At 42.8% G+C, this 19,708-nt stretch overlaps 1 protein-coding gene across 2 annotated transcripts in view; it reads left to right on the forward strand.

Moving 5' to 3' along the window:
• The window catches only part of EFL1 (elongation factor like GTPase 1), a 72,260-nt gene that overhangs the window by 9,016 nt on the left and 43,536 nt on the right, over positions 1-19,708 (forward strand). For both annotated transcript variants that reach the window (XM_032233358.1, XM_032233357.1), the window contains exons 9-15: positions 500-576; positions 892-1,028; positions 1,744-1,866; positions 2,423-2,522; positions 7,933-8,078; positions 10,812-10,990; positions 12,253-12,388. In XM_032233358.1, the coding sequence (XP_032089249.1) occupies positions 500-576; positions 892-1,028; positions 1,744-1,866; positions 2,423-2,522; positions 7,933-8,078; positions 10,812-10,990; positions 12,253-12,388 (898 nt within the window). The remainder of the gene's footprint in view (positions 1-499; positions 577-891; positions 1,029-1,743; positions 1,867-2,422; positions 2,523-7,932; positions 8,079-10,811; positions 10,991-12,252; positions 12,389-19,708) is intronic.

A 19,708-nucleotide genomic window follows, 5' to 3' on the forward strand; every position in this document is an offset into this window, starting at 1 on the left:
TTTGCCATTCAGAAGCATGTCCAAATTCAGTGCAAGGGTGAGCAGCATCTGTTTAACAGTAACAGAGTATACATATATATATATGAAATGCCTTGAGCAATTTCAACCAAACTTGGTACACAGATGACTTAGCCACTTGAGAAAAATATTGTGGGAGTAAGACACCCCTAAAAACCCCTTGGGGTGTGTGTTCTGTTAAAATACAGCCTTTTGTGTCTTAAAATGGCTTCTACTCGACTGCCGTAAAATGGCCTCTACTGTACAGTGCTGTGGAATTGCCATGGTAACAGCTTCACAGTACTCCACAAGGGGGCTTCCTCTGGTAAGGGGGGGAAATCCAACATTAGAAATTACATTTGTTTGGGACATCCCCCCCCCTATAAATAAATACCCGGACACCAGCTGGGTTATCAGCAAGTATGAGATATGACAGTATAATTCCTGGTGTATTATAAAGGCTTCTTTGTGTGTTTTGTCTAACCTGGCATTCTTTTTCTAGCTGAAAGGGAAAAAGCCTCTGTTTGTGCAACTGGTGCTGGAAAATATATGGAGTCTCTACGAGGCAGTGACCAAGAGGTAAGAGATAAATCCTTGAATAGCATTTTCTTGGTTGGAAGTATTCTATGCCTACTCTGCATCACTCAAGAGACAGGTGAATTTTGTTACTGATTGTCCGTAAATATGTTGGTTTGGTGCCTTCGGCTATTTACATCTGAAAAAAAATCTATAATTAAGATGAGGCCCTGGTTAGTGGGTTGATCCAGCATCTCCAGTGTCACATTAATAAGTGTAACAGGCTAGTGAATTTAGAAGTTCCCTTTTGTTTTTCTTCCTAGGTTCGGTGAGAAGTAAATATCTTGTGTCTTTTCTCCCCCCCCCCTCCCCGCACAGAGACAAAGAGAAAATAGAGAAAATAATCTCCTCTCTAGGACTACAAATTGCCGCTCGTGAATTACGTCACACGGACCCAAAGGTTCAGCTCAATGCCATTTGTAGTCAGTGGCTACCAATATCAGACGCAGTTCTTTGTATCCTTTAAGGAAAATACTGTTTACACAGCAAACTGGTACTATATTGCCTCTCTTTGGTTTTACCTTTCGATTTTGATTTTAATAAGCATTCATTTACGGTAACTCTTCAAAAAAAAATTAGTAGTGAATTGGCGTAACCAGCCATTGCTCACTTACCTTAAATCTCTTAAGTCATTCCTGGGCTTTTTGGTATCTTTCAAATTCCTTTCTAGAAATATAGTAAGATTACTTATGTGATTGATTTTATACTTAGAAGATATCAGTGGTTTCTTATAAATATTTGAATCTTTTATAAGAAAAAAAAACCCAATAAAAGGAGTCAGAATACAGTCTAAAACAAAAACAAAACATTTTTATATATTTATTCCCGGGTGATTCTGCAGAGCTGTTCAGTTCTGAATTATGTTAGGATTTGATGGGTAAGTATGAACTTTGAAAAAGATTCTTATAGAGAGGATCCCTTGCTCTTACTGAATAGTCCACATCCTCTTCTTCAGTGGTGAAATTCAGGGTTTTTTAACTACCGGTTCTGTGGCCGTGGCTTGGTGGGCATGGCAGGAGAAGGATGCTGCAAAATCTCCATTCCCACCCAGCTCTGGGGCCAGCCAGAGTTGGCATTTGCTGGTTCTACCTGCAGAACCTGCTCTTCTTCCTTTTCACTGTCGCTGAAATCTCAGATTGCATCCCTGTGTATCCTTAACGCACTGATTAGCCATGGTTTGTGATAAACTGCCTAGTCCTCTTGATATCACTGCTGAGAGAGTGGAAAAGCTACTGTGTATTGGAGCCAAAACGTTTGATTCCCTGCCACAAGAAACACAAGATCTAAAAGAGGGTGAGTACACACTAGCAAGCTGAAAGGAGGTAAAGGAGGCAGCTTGGATAGCAATAAAAGAAAAAAATATAGTCTTGTTAAAGGATAATTAGTATCCCTAACTGCACTATTCTGCCATTTAACATAGAAAGCTCAAAACATTCTTAAAGATCCATTTCATCCTGGGCACCGTTTTTTGAACTATTACCATCTGGCAGACGGTACAGGATAATAAAAACAAGGACAAATAGGCTGAAAAACAGCTTCTATCCCAGGACAGTAACCATATAGAATTCTACTGTATAGTGCTATATTAATGCAATATCAAGGGTTTTCAATTCAATTGCATAGAAAGTGAAGGATGTGTGTTTGTGTTTTATTTTTTGTGTATAATGCAGACTGAAGATGGCATTTAATTTCATTATACAAGGTGCAGTGACAATAAAGTAAAGTAAACTAAACGAACTATAGCCTTCATTTGGATTTATTAAAGAATTGGCATCTACATATAAAACCAGAGACTCTTTCGTTCAGACCATAGAAAGAAATATAACTATTTTGTTTCATGTTTGCTTAGCCTTTATGAAATGCAGCAGTGAAGAAACTGCCCCTGTCGTCGTGTTTATATCCAAAATGTTTGCAGTTGACGCTAAGACTTTACCGCAGAACAAACCAAGGTGAGACCAACTCCCATTTCACCTCTGTCTGCTCCAGTGGGAGTAGTTGCTAAACCATAATTTTCAGTGTAAATTGTTTTTATTTGAGATGTGGCTGAGCTTATTTTTCATTATCTGACAAGCAAAGCGGTTATTTTTAAGCTGGGTAGTAAATATAGCATAGACTCTTGCAATATGTCACACTTGTAACATTTGAGCCGAGGTGGCACAGTGGTTAAATGCAGCACTGCAGGCTACTTCAGCTGACTGCAGTTCTGCAGTTCAGCTGTTCAAATCTCACTGGCTCAGGGTTGACTCAGCCTTCCATCCTTCCGAGGTGGGTGAAATGAGGACCCGGATTGTTGTTGGGGGCAATATGCTGACTCTGTAAACCGCTTAGAGAGGGCTGAAAGCCCTATGAAGCGGTATATAAGTCTAACTGCTATTGCTATTGTCTATGAATTAAGGGCTAATGTTTTATCATATAATGAAAGGCTAGTTAGCATATCAAACTGTATAACACATTCAGATGGTTTGTCTACCTAACCGGTCTTTTAGATTCTAATGTTTGGATAGTTAAGAGAGCCTTGGTTTTCTTAATGTAGTTGACTGGATTTACTTATCCATATAAATCGTAAACTGTAACTTACAAAGAAGAATTGCTGAATTAATGCACCTACACCAGAAGGGATGCGGTGGCTCAGTGGCTAAGACGCTGAACTTGTCGATTAAAAAGGTCAGTGGTTCGAAACAGAGTGAGCTCCCGTTACTTGTCCCAGCTTCTGCCAACCTAGCAGTTCGAAAGCACATAAAAATGCAAGTAGAATAATAGGAACCACCTTTGGTGGGAAGGCAACAGCGTTCGATGTGCCTTTGGCATTTAGTCATGCCGGACACATGACCATGGAGATGTCTTCTGACAGCACTGGCTCTTTGGCTTTGAAACTGAGATGAGTATTGCCGACTACAATCAGGAACAACTAGCACATATGTGTGAGGGAAATCTTTACCTTTACACCAGAAAGAAACCACATTACATGAAGTCTTGAAGCACCAGGGAAGATTCAGGCATTTCAAATGTGCATAAGGATTTATTGTAAGCTTAACTCTCCACAAAAATTTGAACTACTAATGGCTAAAGGAAAGTAGCAGGAGTTAAGAATAGAAAGGGAAGCAGTGGCTCAATGGCTAAGACGCTTGTCGATTAGAAAGGTTGGCCGTTCGGCAATTTGAATCCCTAGCGCTGCGTAACAGAGTGAGCTCCTGTTACTTGTCCCAGCTTCTGCTAACCTAACAGTTCGAAAGCACGTAAAAAATGCAAGTAGAAAAATAGGTGTTTCTAGAGTCTCCCAACATCTTTTTTACATTGTGGTGATCAAAACTGGATGCAGTATTCCAAGTGTGGCCTTACCAAAACATTGTAAAGTGGTATTAACACTTCACGTGATCTTGATTCTATCCCTCTGTTTATGCAGCCTAGAACTGTATTGGCTTTTTCGGCAGCTGCTGCACACTATTTAAATGGTTGTCCACTAGGACTCCAAGATCCCTTTTACAGTTACTACTGTTGAGCAAGGTACCACCTATACTGTACCTGTGCATTTCGTTTTTCTTGCCTAAATGTAGAACCTTACTCTTTTCACCATTGAATTTCATTTTATTAGATAGTGCCCAATGTTCAAGTCTGTCAAATAAATGAACCCCATGAGAGGCGTCTTGTGAATTTTGCCTAGGGAGTTTTTAAAGAAGTTAAACATTTTTCAAAGATGTAATAAATGGCTGCAATTATTTCTGACTAGAGGACACTGAGAATTTTGACCACTAGATGGTGGCAATCAACTGTGGATTAAGTGGCTCTTGAAACTTTCCAAAGTGCCTGTTTTAACTTTCTCTTTCACTTTGGCAAATTAGCAGTAGGATGTGGGACTGTTTTGTTTTTATGAATAAAGGTGGAGTTTTGTGGTGTCAAATCAAGTACCTTTCTGGCCCTATATTCTTGTGGCTGCAGATGGTTTGTGGAGATTAATTAATTAAGTTGTGCCACCAAAGTCAGAGTTTTATTTTAATGCCTTCATGGTTTTAAACTTCCACACTTGAATCATCAGTTTGAATATGATTTTGTACTTATATCTCTAGCTAAAATAAGGACAATTAAAGTCTTGAAGCAGAAAATAAGAGAGAGGTGCTGCCTTTCTGGTTCTTGCAAAGACTTGGGGATCACTTAAAGTGAGAAGGAAGGACTCCCTGGAGAAGAGCCTCATGCTGGGAAAGATGGAGGGCAAAAGAAGAAGGGGACGATAGAGAATACGATGGTTGGATGGAGTCACCCAAGCAGTCGGCGTGAGCTTAAATGGACTCCAGGGAATGGTAGAAGACAGGAAGGCCTGGAGGAATGTGGTCCATGGGGTCACAATGGGTTGGACACGACTTCACATCTAACAACAACAGAAGTTAAAGGGACTCATAACACAATTTTCCCGGCCTCAAAACAGTGGGAAATGGTACCTCTCAATTTGCTGGAGAGAAGATGCTTAAGACTCAAAAGAAGGAATTGGGCCCAAATGAAGCTCCATTCACCCATCCCCGATTTCATAATTACCCTAATACAAGTAATCCTCAAGCTACAACCACAAGTGAGCCCCAGATTTCCGTTGCTAAGCGAGACAGTTGTTCAGCGGGTTTTGCTCCGTTTTATGACGTTCCTTGCCACAGCTGCTAAGTGAATCCCTGCAGTCGTTAAGGTAGCATTGCAGTTGTTAAGTGAATCGGGCTTCCCTGTTGATTCGGCTGATCACATGATCCCGGGACACTGTCCTAAGTATGAATCAGTTGCCAAGCATCTGAATTTTGATCACGTGATCGTGGGGATGCTCCGAGGGTCATAATTGTGAAAAGCGATCCTGAGTCACATTTTTCAGGGCTGATTTAAATTTGAATGGTCACTAAACAAACTGTTGTATGTCGAGGACTACTTTACGTAAGCCCAGTTAGCGTATGTCTTGTACAATGAAATAAATCCATGACATTACCTGGGATAAGAACTCAGTAATGCTGTAAGCTCTTTTTCTTTCAGTATTTCAGTTTAGCGCACTCTTTATGCCTGCTGGTTTTTTAAGCATTTGCATAATCTATCACTTCTCTTCCTCCCATCTATAAAACTCCCATTATAAAACTCTTTGCTTGCTTCTTTATAAAGGATTCATCCTGAATCCTGGTCTCATCCACTAAGATCAGCACGCAGTGTGCTGTTTATCTGTTTCAACGAACAAAACCGGAATTTCGATTAACCCTCCTACTTAGGTGCCTTTTCAAACAAATCAGCGTCAAGTATCTCAGGTATTTAAATGGAATTTACATCTTTAAACCGGGAATGCATTTCAAGGACTTCTCTCTCCTGCAAGCAATTTATCAGTTCATAAAGCCGAAGCGTTTCCTCTTAAGTAGGCTCCAGCCGGAGTGTGATAAAAATGGCCTTCGAAACAGTTAATATTGCAACTGTAAGCACCACTTTAAATCATTTTACGCTGTGAAAGTTTTATTGGAATTCATCACATTTTGCAGAAGTTTTAAATTGTTTCCATTAAGGCAACTCTAGCATGTAAAATAATGGCTTTAATAACTGCTGTTTTAATAACAGCTTGGTATTTCCTCACCAACTACTAATATTGATATATTATTATCCGTGCACAGCAACGTGAAGTCACAGCTGTCAGTTCTTTAGCCGGTATTGCATCCAGTTCTTCCCAGTAACCTAAAGCAGTGATGGCGAAACTTTTAGGCATAGAGTGCCCAAACTAGAAGGCCCCGTGCGTGTCCATGCGCATGCGCCAGAGCGCCTAAAACCTGATGACCAGCTGGCCGGCATGCATGCGCACCTTGGAAATTCGACGACCAGCTGGCTGAGCTGGGGCGACAGTGCATGTGCCCACAAAGAGGGCTCTTCTGTGCCACCTCTGGCACGCATGCCAAAGGCTCCCCATCACAGACCTAAGGCATCATAATGTATATATGCAGATACAAGCACATTGTCTGTGTTTTATAATTGACAGGTGGAAATTTTGCCAATGCACAGATTTTCTTTTTTAAGTTTTTTAATGATCACAAATTAAAACATTGGACAGAGTGTGAACCGTCCTGGCGAAATCTATGCCATCCATGCTAAGATATAAAGTTATACATTGTAACCAATCTGCTTTTTAACATTTGATCTATTCTGTATTTGCAAATATAGAAATATCATATTTCCAGCCATGTTGTTTTGTGTTTTATCATACATTTTCACTATTATAGTTTCATACATAATTCTCGTCTCCATTCTATGAATCTTAGCCATTGCTAATTTTGGGTCTTTCCTTTTTTTTGTTCCAACCATCAATAAAATTTATCCCAGATCTTATAATATTCTGGTTTGTTTTTATTCTTCAATTCCCACTGCAATTCCCACTAGAACATTCATGCCTGGTTGATGCTGTACTGTAATCTTTCAGCTTCGATTTTCATACTTTGTGACCCTCTCCTTTCTCTTCCCTTTTATTATCCCCTGCTATTGCCAAATCCATTATCGACACTTTATCACGGTTATTATTCCTATTTACAGGTCATCTACTAATTTTAATGTTACTAATGCAGTATACTACCCTGTTTCCCTGAAAATAAGACCTCCCCGGATAATAAGCCCAATCGGGATTTTGAGTGCATGCACTGAAATAAGCCCTCCCCCCAAAATAAGCCCTCCCCAAAAATATTGCAACACAGCAGCAGCCAAGAGGTGACCATGCTCGCCACCTCTTGCACCTCAAAAATAATAAGCCCTCCCCGAAAATAAGACGAAGTGCTTATTTCGAGGGGCAAATGAAAATAAGACCCTGTCTTATTTTTGGGGAACACACTCACAGATATTTGATTTGATACTTACCAATCTTCTGAAGGATGTATATATTTATCGTCATCGCCTCTTACTTTTGAATCACTGGGCCTGAAAATGTTAAATTTGTGCAAGTTAATTCTCATAATATTTTGACTTCCCTGTCTAGTCCTTAGATTCCTTTTTTTGTAATAATGTCTCCTTTCCAGAGAGGTTCGACATTCCAAAGCAATTAAATGTATGACTGATGTAAGGGAAGAACAAAATTCTTTGCGATTGCTGAATTAAAAATACTTTTAAAAGAGTGATTTTAGTTTTCACCTATTTGTTACATGCTGTCTGCTAGCCAGAAGGGTCAGATTTGCTGAATCAATAGCAGTGACTGTAAGAAGTGATGTAAGTTAGCATCCCTAGCAGTTGACCCAATAGCTTTATTGAAGTTTTTATCAGTGGCCCACTCATTAATGATTTTGTTTCTCAAACTGTCCTCGCCAGCGTGCAGATCTGCAATTAGGAAGCTAAAGTCGCCTTTCGAAACTCTCATTATTCTCCCCAAATGGCACACAGGCCTTTGTCGCAAGAAGAGATAGCGGAAAGACGTGAGCGGGCGAGGCAGCGGCGTGCTGAAAAGTTGGTGGCTGCTCAACAGTCGACGTCTGAGGGAATTGGAGGAAGTTTGATGGAGCCAACTGTAGAGGTGGAAGATAATCGAGGTAAGAGGAAGATAGCAATAGCAATAGCAATAGCAGTTAGACTTATATACCGCTTCATAGGGCTTTCAGCCCTCTCTAAGCGGTTTACAGAGTCAGCATATCGCCCCCAACAACAATTGGGGTCCTCATTTTACCCACCTCGGAAGGATGGAAGGCTGAGTCAACCCTGAGCCGGTGAGATTTGAACAGCCGAACTGCAGAACTGCAGTCAGCTGAAGTAGCCTGCAGTGCTGCATTTAACAACTGCGCCACCTCGGCTCTCAGGATTAAATTGTTCATCTGGGACATCTGAGGTGGGAAGCCCTGTATGACTCGTGGACTTCAATTCCCAGAATTCCTGAGCCAGCCATGTTGGATCAAGTATTCTGGGACTTGAAGTCCACAGGTCATAAAAGGGCCCTTGTTCCTCACTCTTGGTCTAGGACAGGGGTTGACAACCTTAAACACTCAAAGAGCCACAAAGGTCCTAACCGGAGCCCCACGTTCAATTCTGGAACCAACCGGAAGTCCTGTTCCCCCACCATAGAGTCTCCTCCTAGTGCGGCATCCTTTTTCCTCTTCCTGTCCTAACCAAAAGCCCTATCAATTGTGGAGCTGACCAGAAAACCCACCTCTTGCAATAGAGTTTCCTCCTGGAGTGCTGTGGTCCCCCCAACCGGAAGCTCCTCTCAAAATTGTGTTGCCGACTGGCGACGGAGCCACAGCAGAGGGATGAAAGAGCCACATGCGGCTCCAGAGCCACGAGTTGCTGACCCCTGATCTAGGATAGGGGTATCAAACTCGATTTCATTGAGGGCCACATTAGGGTTGTGTTTCACCCCGGGGGGGGGGCATGGAGGTGTGGCCAGCTCAAACGTCATTTGTGTCGGGGGCACCTGTGGTGGCCCGAGCACTCTGCCAGCAAAAACGTGCTCCCAAGCTCTGTTTTCGGCTGCAACGGCTTCCTGCCACCTTCTACTAGCAAAAACAGAACTCGCAGGGGAGGGGGGCTGCCCGCGGTTCTCATGAGCTCCATTTTCAGCTGTGATGGCCTCCTGCAACCCTCTGCCAGCAAAAACTGAGCTCATACTCCATTTTCGCTCGCAGGGGCACCACAGGCCAGTCCTTCGATCTTTCCAGGGTTGCCCCGCGGGCCAGATTTAAGCACCCAGTGGCCGGATCTGGCCCGTGGGCATTGAGTTTGACACCCCTGATCTAGGAGATAAATGGTAACAGTAGAGGTCACTCTGGCAGTAGGTATGAAACCAAGTCAACCCCTGCGTTGGATTTTAAGTCCACACATCTGGAAATTGCCAAACAGTGTCTTAGAGGCTGCTGGCAGCAATTCCCTGCTAGTCGTAAGTTCTCCCTGTGATCCAACTGGCTTTGGGAACATTGCAGCATATATGAATCCATCGTGATAGCGTGTCAACAGCCAAATCTGGCCCACGGCAGATTTGCTGCTAGAAGTAAATTTGGGGAGCCTGTTTTCTCTCCAGCGGCCCTTTGAAGTGGTGGTGAGAAATAAGCCTCTTTTGTTTTACAGAGCAGATGGTTCCATGGCGCTTGCCAATAAATTTCGTAGTTTTGTTCCTCGTGTTGAACCTCCCTGGATACTTACTTGTGAGCGAACACTGTCAAATTCATTTTGCAGCACCCAGGAGGAAAGAGAAATCTAGTTGGCTTCACATTATATTGTGTGGCGGCAATTCAATGGAGGCACCAGCATGTAACTGGTCTGGTACCAAATTTGCTTCTCTTTATTGATCTGGATGCCTTGGAAATGGTAGAAATCTATTGTTGCAATGTCCATCCAGTTGTGGATGGACTACACAAGCTTAAATCAGATTTCCCCCCCCCCCCAGAAATTTTTATTGTAATATTTTTATTTTTAATTAAAAATGAAAATATTCTAATAAAAATTTCTTGGGGGAAAAAAATCTGATTAAACAATATTCAATCTTACTAAAAAGCATAACAATTTAAAAATCCATACCAAGAAGCGTGGGGAACCTATTTTATATGCATTTATTTTATACTTACCAGTTGTTACTAGTTTATCAGTGAACTCATGACTGTAATACCCTGTTTCCCTGAAAATAAGACCTCCCCAGATAATAAGCACAATCGGGCTTTTGAGTGCATGTGCTAAAATAAGCCCTCTCCCGAAAATAAGCCCTCCCTGAAAATATTTAAACGCATGCACAGCCAGTCCCTGCAATTTCCTGGGGGAGGGGGAAGGGGTGAACATGCCTCACACTCCCCGTATGCACCTGGCATCCACACGGAACGGCCTTGTGGAGGCTGCTCCCGCAAACCCTAGCTACCACGCCCCTTCTCTTAGTGGCGGCCGCAAAAGGGGCAGCAGGCCCAGCAACGCTAGGGCTGACAAGAGTGTGCCAGAAACAGAGACAGAACTTCCAGCCCTCTCTGGATCAGCTGATCTGCAGGCCGAGGTTAGGGGGCCTCCACCTCAAAAATAATAAGGCCACCCCGAAAATAAGGCCAAGCGCTTATTTCGGGGGCCAAAAGAAAATAAGACCCTGTCTTATTTTCGGAGAAACAAGATATAAACAAGTTAGTATTGTCACGAAATTTCTGCCATAATTACAGACAAAGCTGCATCCTCAAATTGATGGGGAACATTGCCTTTTTCCAAGCATGTATATGCCACATTTCCGACAGCCATTCACCGACATACAGAACAGTGTCATTTGTCCAATTTCCAACATGGAATATTATTCCTCCCATCAGGGGATAACCAGCTGCCCACTCTTCAATCAGAGACCAACATCATGGCTACGGGGAGAGAGGAGCTTGAAGCCAAGGAAGCTTTCCTTGCTTTTGCGAGGGTGTTCAGCGGTGTTGTGAAAAAGGGGCAGAAGCTCTTTGTCCTTGGACCAAAGTACGATCCTGCACAGTCACTGCACAAGGTAAGCTGCTGAAATATTATGTATATACCGTATTTTTCGGAGTATAAGACGCACCTTTTTCCCTCAAAAAAAGAGGCTGAAAATCTGGGTGCGTCTTATACACTGAATGCAGCATTTTTTTGCTTCCTGAAGCCCCTCCCCTTCACCAAAATGGCCATGCAGAGCCTTTAGGAGAGCTCCTGGTGGCTGGGGAGGGCAGAAATGAGGGGAAAACAGGCCTTTTTTGCTCAATTTTGCGCCCCCCCCCCCGCCCCTAGGAGTATTCTATAAGCCTCCTAAAGGCTATGCATGCAATTTTTTTGACGAAAAACAGGCCGTTTTTTGCTCATTTGGGGGGGCACTCAGGAGCCCCCTAAAGACTATTCATGCCTTTGGGGGGGGGAACGGGCCCGTTTTCATGAAAAACGAGCCATTTTTGGGAGGATTGCAGAGTGCAAAAAAACTTTCTTTAAAAAATTTGCCTCTTGGTGCATCTTATATTCCGGTGCGTCTTATACTCTGAAAAATACGGTACCTAAACTTTTCCTATTAGGATGGCCTCCATTTTTTCCCTACCTTTGGAAGAATGTTTGAACATTAAAGTAGGAATCCATGCTATTTGTGATGACTTGGATCGACACCGGAAATGTACTCTCTTCCTGAGGGCCACCCTACACTTTGCCCAGACAGTTGAGGACAACCCTCCAAAAGTAGATGAAGTCCTTGTGTTTGAAGGGAGGCTTGGAGGTTGTAAGGGATCAAAGGGGCGTTCAGGCCCTTGAAGATGTCAAGGATTCCTTTTAGCTCTTCCCAGGGGTGAAATTCAAAACTTTTCCCTACCGATTCTGTGGGCGTGCTGGGCATGGCCGCACAACTAACTCACCCACAATGCAAAAGCAGCTGGACGTCACACAAAAACGTCCCCTGCAACAAGCTATCACACCACAGAAAAATAACACAAAAGCTGCACAACTGACTCGCCCACAGCGTAAAAGCAGCTGGACTTCACACAGAATGGCTGGCTGGAGAATTCTGGGAGTTGAAATCCACAAGTCTTAAAGTTGCCAAGTTTGGGGGCTCTTGTCTTAGACCTTCAGCTCGTGCGTCTGCCTTATTAAAGATCGACAGTATTCCCCTTTCTCTCGCCCTTTCTCTTGGCATAAAAACTCAGAAAACACCCTTGTTTTGTTCGTGTTAAGTGACATCTGCTTTGGGGAAAGCTTTGCTGAAATCTGCTAGAAATCAGCAGTTCTTGAGTGACATGTTTTGTTTCTCCCCTTTAGCTTCCTCTGGGATGTTCTCCTGCTGATCCTCTACCACCCGTGCCTCATTTAGCTTGCTGCACATTGGAAGACCTCTATTTATTAATGGGGAGAGAGCTGGAGGAATTACAGGAAGTGCCCTCGGGGAATGTGCTTGGTAGGTGAACTAACTTTTTTTCTCTTGTGTCTTCCACGAGTATCACACACTCAAGACAGACGTTCTCAGAGCAAGCCTAATGATATCCCACAAACCCATGACTTCTTCATAGTTGAAAATCCCCTTGGGATGGATAGGATAAATAGCTCCACTGTCCCTTAGCCAGAAAGGTTTCCAGCATGTTTCAGCCATGAAAAACCATCATCTTATTTTAACGACCCCAGTCTGGGCAACTGAATAGAGCTAGCAGAGTGTTTAATGGCCAGATGCCCTTCCTGTTGCAAATGTAGAGTTTTGTTCAGGAGATATATTCCTCATTGTGCCCAGAGAGAGAAATATCTGCCTCTACCTACCCTGTTTCCCCCAAAATAAGACCTCCGTGCATAATAAGCCCAATCGGGATTTTGAGTGCATGCATTAAAATAAGCCCTCCCACTGAAAATAAGCCCTCCCTGAAAATATTGCAACACAGCAGCAGCCATGAGGTGACCATGCTTGCTGCCTCCTGCACCTCAAAAATAATAAGACATCCCCGAAAATAAGGCACTAATTTCAGGGGTCAAAAGAAAATAAGACCCTGTCTTATTTTTGGGGAAACACCGTACGATCGAACTCACAGCCTCCTGATTGTGAGGCAAGAGCTCCACCTCTAGGCCAACGCACCACTCTATTTTAGCCCTGAAAATCCTTATAATAAAATTAATCAGGACAATATACAGCATAGCCAAATAATTAAAAGCGGCAATGAAAATTCTCATTATTATCAAAGGGTAGTAGCAACTTTGCACATGGTTAAAAGTGGTACCTTGGTGCTCAATTGATTTGAAAATGATCGCATTTGGTACCCGATGCATTTTGATGTGAAAATATTGTGGCGGGACTCATTGTTTGTGTGGTACTCAATGCACAAGCTGGAACTTGTCGATGTTGGTGACCTTGTGACTCACTATATCATTCCTTATGGGAAAAAATTGTTCTGTACTCATTGTTTTTGGTATTGTTCCCACCGAGGCTTCCCCAAAAAGCACAAAGCAGATTCCTGGTCCCGTCAAAACCCCTTTATTAGACAAATGTGAATTCCTCTCATTCACATTCAGCAAAGGCCTGGTAAACAGTCTTTCAAAGGAATAATTATGACTACAGACTTTATCTAGCTTGGAAAGTTGCCATGTAAATATTTTCCAAATGCAATGATGTGCAAGGAAAGACTATGCACAGAGTCTCTGAAATTCACGGACAGATCTTCACATTCCTGAAACGAAGGAGCGAATTGTTTCCTGCAAAAGACCACTCCCCTTTCGCTCCTGTTTTATTTCCTATGGGGGGGGGGGGGATTCACCGCACACCTGTGGCTTTACTCCCAAGTCAACCCTGATTTCTGAGCTGTTCTTTTCTTCTGTCAGCTCTGAGCATGCGCACACTGGGAACAGGCTCCAGCTGTTCCTCTGCCTCACTGCTGTCTAGCTCTGAAGGCAGCTGATAGAGCCTTCCCTAGCCTCTAGGACTGGCCCATGTTCCTCCCCAACCTCCTCACTGTCCGACTCTGCTGCCACCTCTGCTGACCACTGGCAGATGCATAACATGCATTCTCTTTCAATCTTTATTTAATTTCTACCTTGTCCTGGCTCTGATCCCAGGCTCCAAGGCTAATCTAGTTGTTATCTATTGCTATGTATTTTCTATTATTTGCATCTCATTGACTGCTCCCCTCTCTGCCTCTGACACAGAGCTCTCGTCTGAGCCTTCCTCATCCTCCAGGACGGGCCCATGTTCCTCCCCAACCTCCTCACTGTCCGACTCTGGCAGACAGTGTGGAGGTTGGCAGGCCACAACAGGTATTCATCATGCCTCCCGGAATCAATTAATGTTTAAACTCAGGTACCATTGTAACCGGAACTGATTTCAGAGTGAATTGGCTGCTTGCTATATAACCCAGGTTCTCTTGTAGTATGTCTGTTTTGCCAAGGAATTCTGGGAACTGTAGTCCTAATGCATCTGAAGGACACGGGGCTAATGTAACCAGCAATTGAACAGATAAGAAACTCTAAACTTGGCTAAATGTCAACACAAGCATTGAAAGTGATTCAGTTCCTTATATACCATACTTAATGTGAATTGTGTACTGCGTTTTTTTCCTGTCTGTTGTTCTGTTTTATGTATTTTGAAAGTAAAAATTTACTTCCTTCAAAAAGATGTGGGAAACTAAATTTACCTTCCAACTCCTTATTTACCATGGAAACTTGAAATCTTTTCCAGATGTCTTTTCCTCCAACCCAGTTGATTTGAGAACGCTGTCTTGGAAACCATATGATTCTCATTTCTTTTCATCAGCGCTAGAGCAAATTATGAATATCAGCATGATTTTATCAAAACCGGTTTTGATTAGATATTTTGGGGAAACTTTGTGCTCTTAGTAGCTTTATGTTTTTTTTAAAAAAAAATATTGCCTGAAATTTGGATTTATGAGACCTTATAAGTGATAAGGGATGCGATGGCTCAGTGGCTAAGACGCTGAGCTTGTCGATGTGAAAGGTCGGCAATTCGGCGGTTCGAATCCCTAGCACCGTGTAACGGAGTGAGCTCCCGTCACTTGTCCCAGTTTCTGCCAACCTAGCAGTTCGAAAGCACGTAAAAATGCAAGTAGGAAAATAGGGACCACCTTTGGTGGGAAGGTAACAGCATTCCGTGCACCTTTGGCGTTTAGGCCACATGACCACGGAGACGTCTTCGGACAGCACTGGCTCTTCGGCTTTGAAGTGGAGATGAGCACTGTCTCCTAGAGTCGGGAACGACTAGCACATATGTGCGAGGGGAACCTTTATCTTTACCTATAAGTGATAGATTGTCTTCTTGCATCTCTAAAAATAAAAAATCCCAAGATTTTGAACATTGTCTTGTAGTTTAATGTTTTAGAGGCTGGGTTAGCATAGGCATTGATGCTTTAAAAAAAAAAACACCTTTCAGGCTTCCATCCTTTTTCCAGCCAAAATGCTGGCATCCCGTAAGCTTCATTCAAAAAAGTAAAGGGAGAAAGTTAAGACAAAGAAATGATGGCCGAAATCAGAACCAAAACAGCCCAGCCCAAAATATATCCACGAAGTCACCAGGATGTGAGCTAAACCGGAGGAGGACTTTCCTATTTTTTTTTAGCCACAGGCAGCTCTGCAGTTGTCTTTGAGGGAAATGAATCAGTTCCATCACTCCATCAAGTGTTTCTTTGTTTTTGCACCATAATATTTTTTAAAAGAAGGGGAAATAGAGGAGGAGGAAGAGAAAGCAGCAGCAGGAAACTAGGCCACTGGAAAAGAGGAATGCTGTTGGCAATTCTGAGTTTGCAAGGAGAGATGCTGGATGTTCCGTCTCGTGGTATTATATGTGTGTATCAGTCTCTAAAATGTAAAACATCTGTCAGTGGTAACTTCAGAATGAATTTAAAAGCCAAAAAAACCAGCCAATGACCTTTGGGGGGGAAGCTTAATGCTGATTCAGTATCAGATTTTGAGTGGAGACATTTGTTTTTTATTGTGTCCTGCCTTGTGTGGATTTGCTGTTGTTTTCATCGCTAAGCTATCCAAACATTTTCAAAGTTTAACTCCCCCCCCCCCCAATAAGACGTGCTTTAACCTTTCGGTGGTATTTTATAGACCTGCAATTTTCTTGCTTCTCGATTCAAGAAAGTATTTATTGTTCTTGTGCTGTAGTTGTGCTAACAGTAAAGGTTTATCACTTTGATGGTCTGGTTCAGGAGTGTTAAACTAATTTCATTGAGGGCCACACCAGGTTTGTGTTTGAGCTTCGGGGGGGGGGGGGGAGGTGGCTAACTTGGGCGTGGCCAGCTCGACATCAGGAAAATACATTCCTGTTTGGGGGGGGAGGTGCCTGTGGTGGCCCATATGCTTCTGCCAGTGAAAACAGGCTCCTAAGCTCCATTTTTGGCTGCCACGGCCTCCTGCAAGCAGGGAAAACAGAGCTCGGGAGGGCCGTGCACTCCATCTTCACTGGCAGAGGGTTGCAGGAGGCTGTGGCAGCTGGAAACGGGGCTCGGGAGCCTGTTTTTGCTGGCAGAAGCACCGCAGCAACCTTTGTTGGTGAGCCCCAGACCAGTGCAAATTAATTTTAAATTTTGCTCTTAATGATCCATGGTAGCGCAGTGGCTAGAGTGCAGTACTGCAGGCTACTTCTGCTGCCTGCTGCCTGCCTGCAATTTGGCAGTTCGAATCTCGCCAGGCTCAAGGTTGACTCAGCCTTCCGTCCTTCCGAGGTGGGTAAAATGAGGAGCCAGATTGTTGGGGACAACAGGCTAAACTCTGTAAACTGCTTAGAGAGGGCTGTAAAGCACTGTGAAGCGGTATATAAGTCTAAGTGCAATTGGTAAGTGGAAAGGGAGGGAAGGAGGAAGCAAGCAAGCCATAGTGGTGCAGTGGTTACAATGTAGTGTTGCAGGCTCATTCTGCCGACTGCTAGCAGTTCGATCCTGACTGGCTCAAGATTGATTCAGCGTTCCATCTTTCTGAAGTCGACTGTTGAGGGCAATAGGCTGACTCTGTAAACCACTTGGAGAGCGCTGCAAAGCACCATAAAGTGGTATATAAGTCTAAGTGCTGTTGCTATTGCTAATGGGCCTTGGTTCCCTCTAAGTCAAAAGGATGTAAAAACACTGTTGGATGAATCCAGTGACCCATCCAGCTTGTTATCTGGAGCAAGTGAACCATCTGGATATCTCTAGACAGCCCATAAATGGAGCATGAAGAATACAGCTGTTGCTGAGCAACAGTTGGTAACGTTGCTCCTTGATTTGTGGTTCTGTATAGCTATAGCAAACCACAGGGGTAACTACGTTAAATTAGCAACAAGATATTTCAACAGCCGCATCGAGCAAGAGTGTTACATGATCAGCTCAGAGATGAAATAACACTTAGATGTGAGGCTGCAAGTTCTTTGAAGTTCACTCTCTTCATTGGACAACATGGGAGCAAATCCAAAATGGTAGGAAAGGAATGTTGAGAACAGAATAAGAGAGTTGGAAGGGACCTTGGAGGTCTTCTAGTCCAACCCCCTGCTCAGGCAGGAAACTCTACACCACTTCAGAAAAACCATTATCCAACATCTTCTTTAAAACCTCCAGTGTTGGAGCATTCACAACTTCTGGAGGCAAGTTGTTCCACTGATTAATTGTTCTAACTGTCAGGAAATTTCTCCTTAGTTCTAAGATGCTCCTCTCTTTGATTAGTTTCCACCCATTGTTTCTTGTCCTGCCCTCAGGTGCTTTGGAGAATAGCTTGACTCCCTCTTCTTTGTGGCAACCCCTGAGATATTGGAAGACTGCAATCATGTCTCCCCTAGTCCTTCTTTCCATTAAACTAGACATACCCAGTTCCTGCAACCGTTCTTCATATGTTTTAGCCTTCAGTCCCCTAATCATTTTAGTTGCTTTTCTCTGCACTCTTTCTAGAGTCTCCACATCTTTTTTACATGGTGGCAACCAAAACTGAATGCAGTATTCCAGGTGTGGCCTTACCAGGGCCTTATAAAGTGGTATTAACCCTTCACGTGATCTTGATTCTATCCCTCTGTTTATGCAGCCTAGAACTATGTTGGCTTTTTTGGCAGTTGCTGCACACGGCTGGCTCATTTTTAAATGATTGTCCACTAGGACTTCAAGATCCCTCTCACAGTTACTACTATTGAGCAAGGCACCACCTATACTGTACCTGTGCATTTCGTTTTTCTTGCCTAAATGTACAACCTTATTTTTTTCACCCTTGAATTTCATTTTGTTAGATAGCGCCCAATGTTCAAGTCTGTCAAGATCCTTCTGTATGTTGAGGCTTAATAGTAGATTTAAGGAAAAAACTGTTGCAGGATATTGTCCCGAAGGCTTTTTCCAAAAGGCAACTGGACTTTCTTGTTTTTTTTCCCCCTTGAAAACATTTCACTTCTTATCCCAGAAGCTTCTGCAGTTCTTGATACAAAAAACCCAAGAAAGTCCAGTTGCCTTTTTGGAAAATCACCTTTGGGTAAACCACGACCTGAATGATTGAGAATCGCCGTAGACATTTCAATTGAATGAAGCATTAGGTTCCATCCACTTTTTGGTGTGATCAATTATATCCTTAAGATCACAGATTGCTCCTTTGAAACAAATCAAAATTCTTTAAAAATACATATGGGTGGGGTGAAGAAAGGAAGGAAGGAAGGAAGGAAGGAAGAAAGAAAGAAAGAAAGAAAGAAAGAAAGAAAGAAAGAAAGAGACAGCCCAATCATTGTTCTGTTTTCTCTTAATTTTGTGTTCATTCCGTTGAATTGACTCAACCCAAGATATTGCTCAACAGAGATCTCACAACAGTGAAGATCATCATGGTCCCAGACAGTAGACACACCTCATAAATTTAAGTAGAAAGCAAAGCCCTTTCACCTATGGGTTTATCCACTAGAATGTGACAACCTTGGGAACTGGCTTTTGTCTCCTCTGGTAAAACACACAGTCACACTATCTTGCATTTTTATTTGTGGTTATGGGAAATTCTTGAAAATATACAGAGGCCTGGGGATGGCTTCCTTAGCATCCATTAACGAGAGGGATAGAATCATGTTTCTTTCCCCTGCAACTCTCTTAATCTGGTCCCGTCGCATTGTTGCTCCATTGTGTTTCTCTTTTCTGCCCTTTCCCACCGATCCCTGCCAAAACCATCACTTCTTCAACGTTTCTAAACGTTGCGCTTCAGATAAATCATGTCATGTTTTTTAAGTGCGTTTGGAAGAAAATTGGCCTTAATTCCTAATAAACATATGGGCAGAGCAATGAATTTTGGGGCATAAAACTCGGTTGGATGAAAACCAAGTGCATTATTTATAAGCTAATTAAGGTTAAAAGTTCTGAACTTTTCAGCCTGGTAAATTTTTTCCCCTGTAATCCATGAAAAATGAATTTGGCCTGATGTAGAGCATAATTTTACATTGTTTTTTTTCAAATCCATCAATTCTGGGGAAAGTATACAAATACTGCCCACTCTGATGGCCTTCCGAAAGGCTATCAAAACCTGGCTGTTCCGGCAGTCCTGGGGCTGTTGACCTCATGACTGAGGTTCAGCCCCGACCAGATTGGGTGTATGATGTGGTTTTTTAATTCTGTTTCCTCTGTTGTTTTTTTTTAATTCCTTATTTTTTAAAATTTACTTTCTGTAAGCCGCCCGGAGTCCTTCGGGATTGGGCGGCCTATAAATTTATTAAATACAAATACAAATACAGTGGCAGTGAAAAAGTGACTTATGACCGCTTTTCACGCCTACGTCGATTGCAGCATCCCCGTGGTCACGTGAT

Source organism: Thamnophis elegans, chromosome 16, assembly GCF_009769535.1.
Source record: "Thamnophis elegans isolate rThaEle1 chromosome 16, rThaEle1.pri, whole genome shotgun sequence".
Classification (NCBI taxonomy): Eukaryota; Metazoa; Chordata; class Lepidosauria; order Squamata; family Colubridae; genus Thamnophis; species Thamnophis elegans.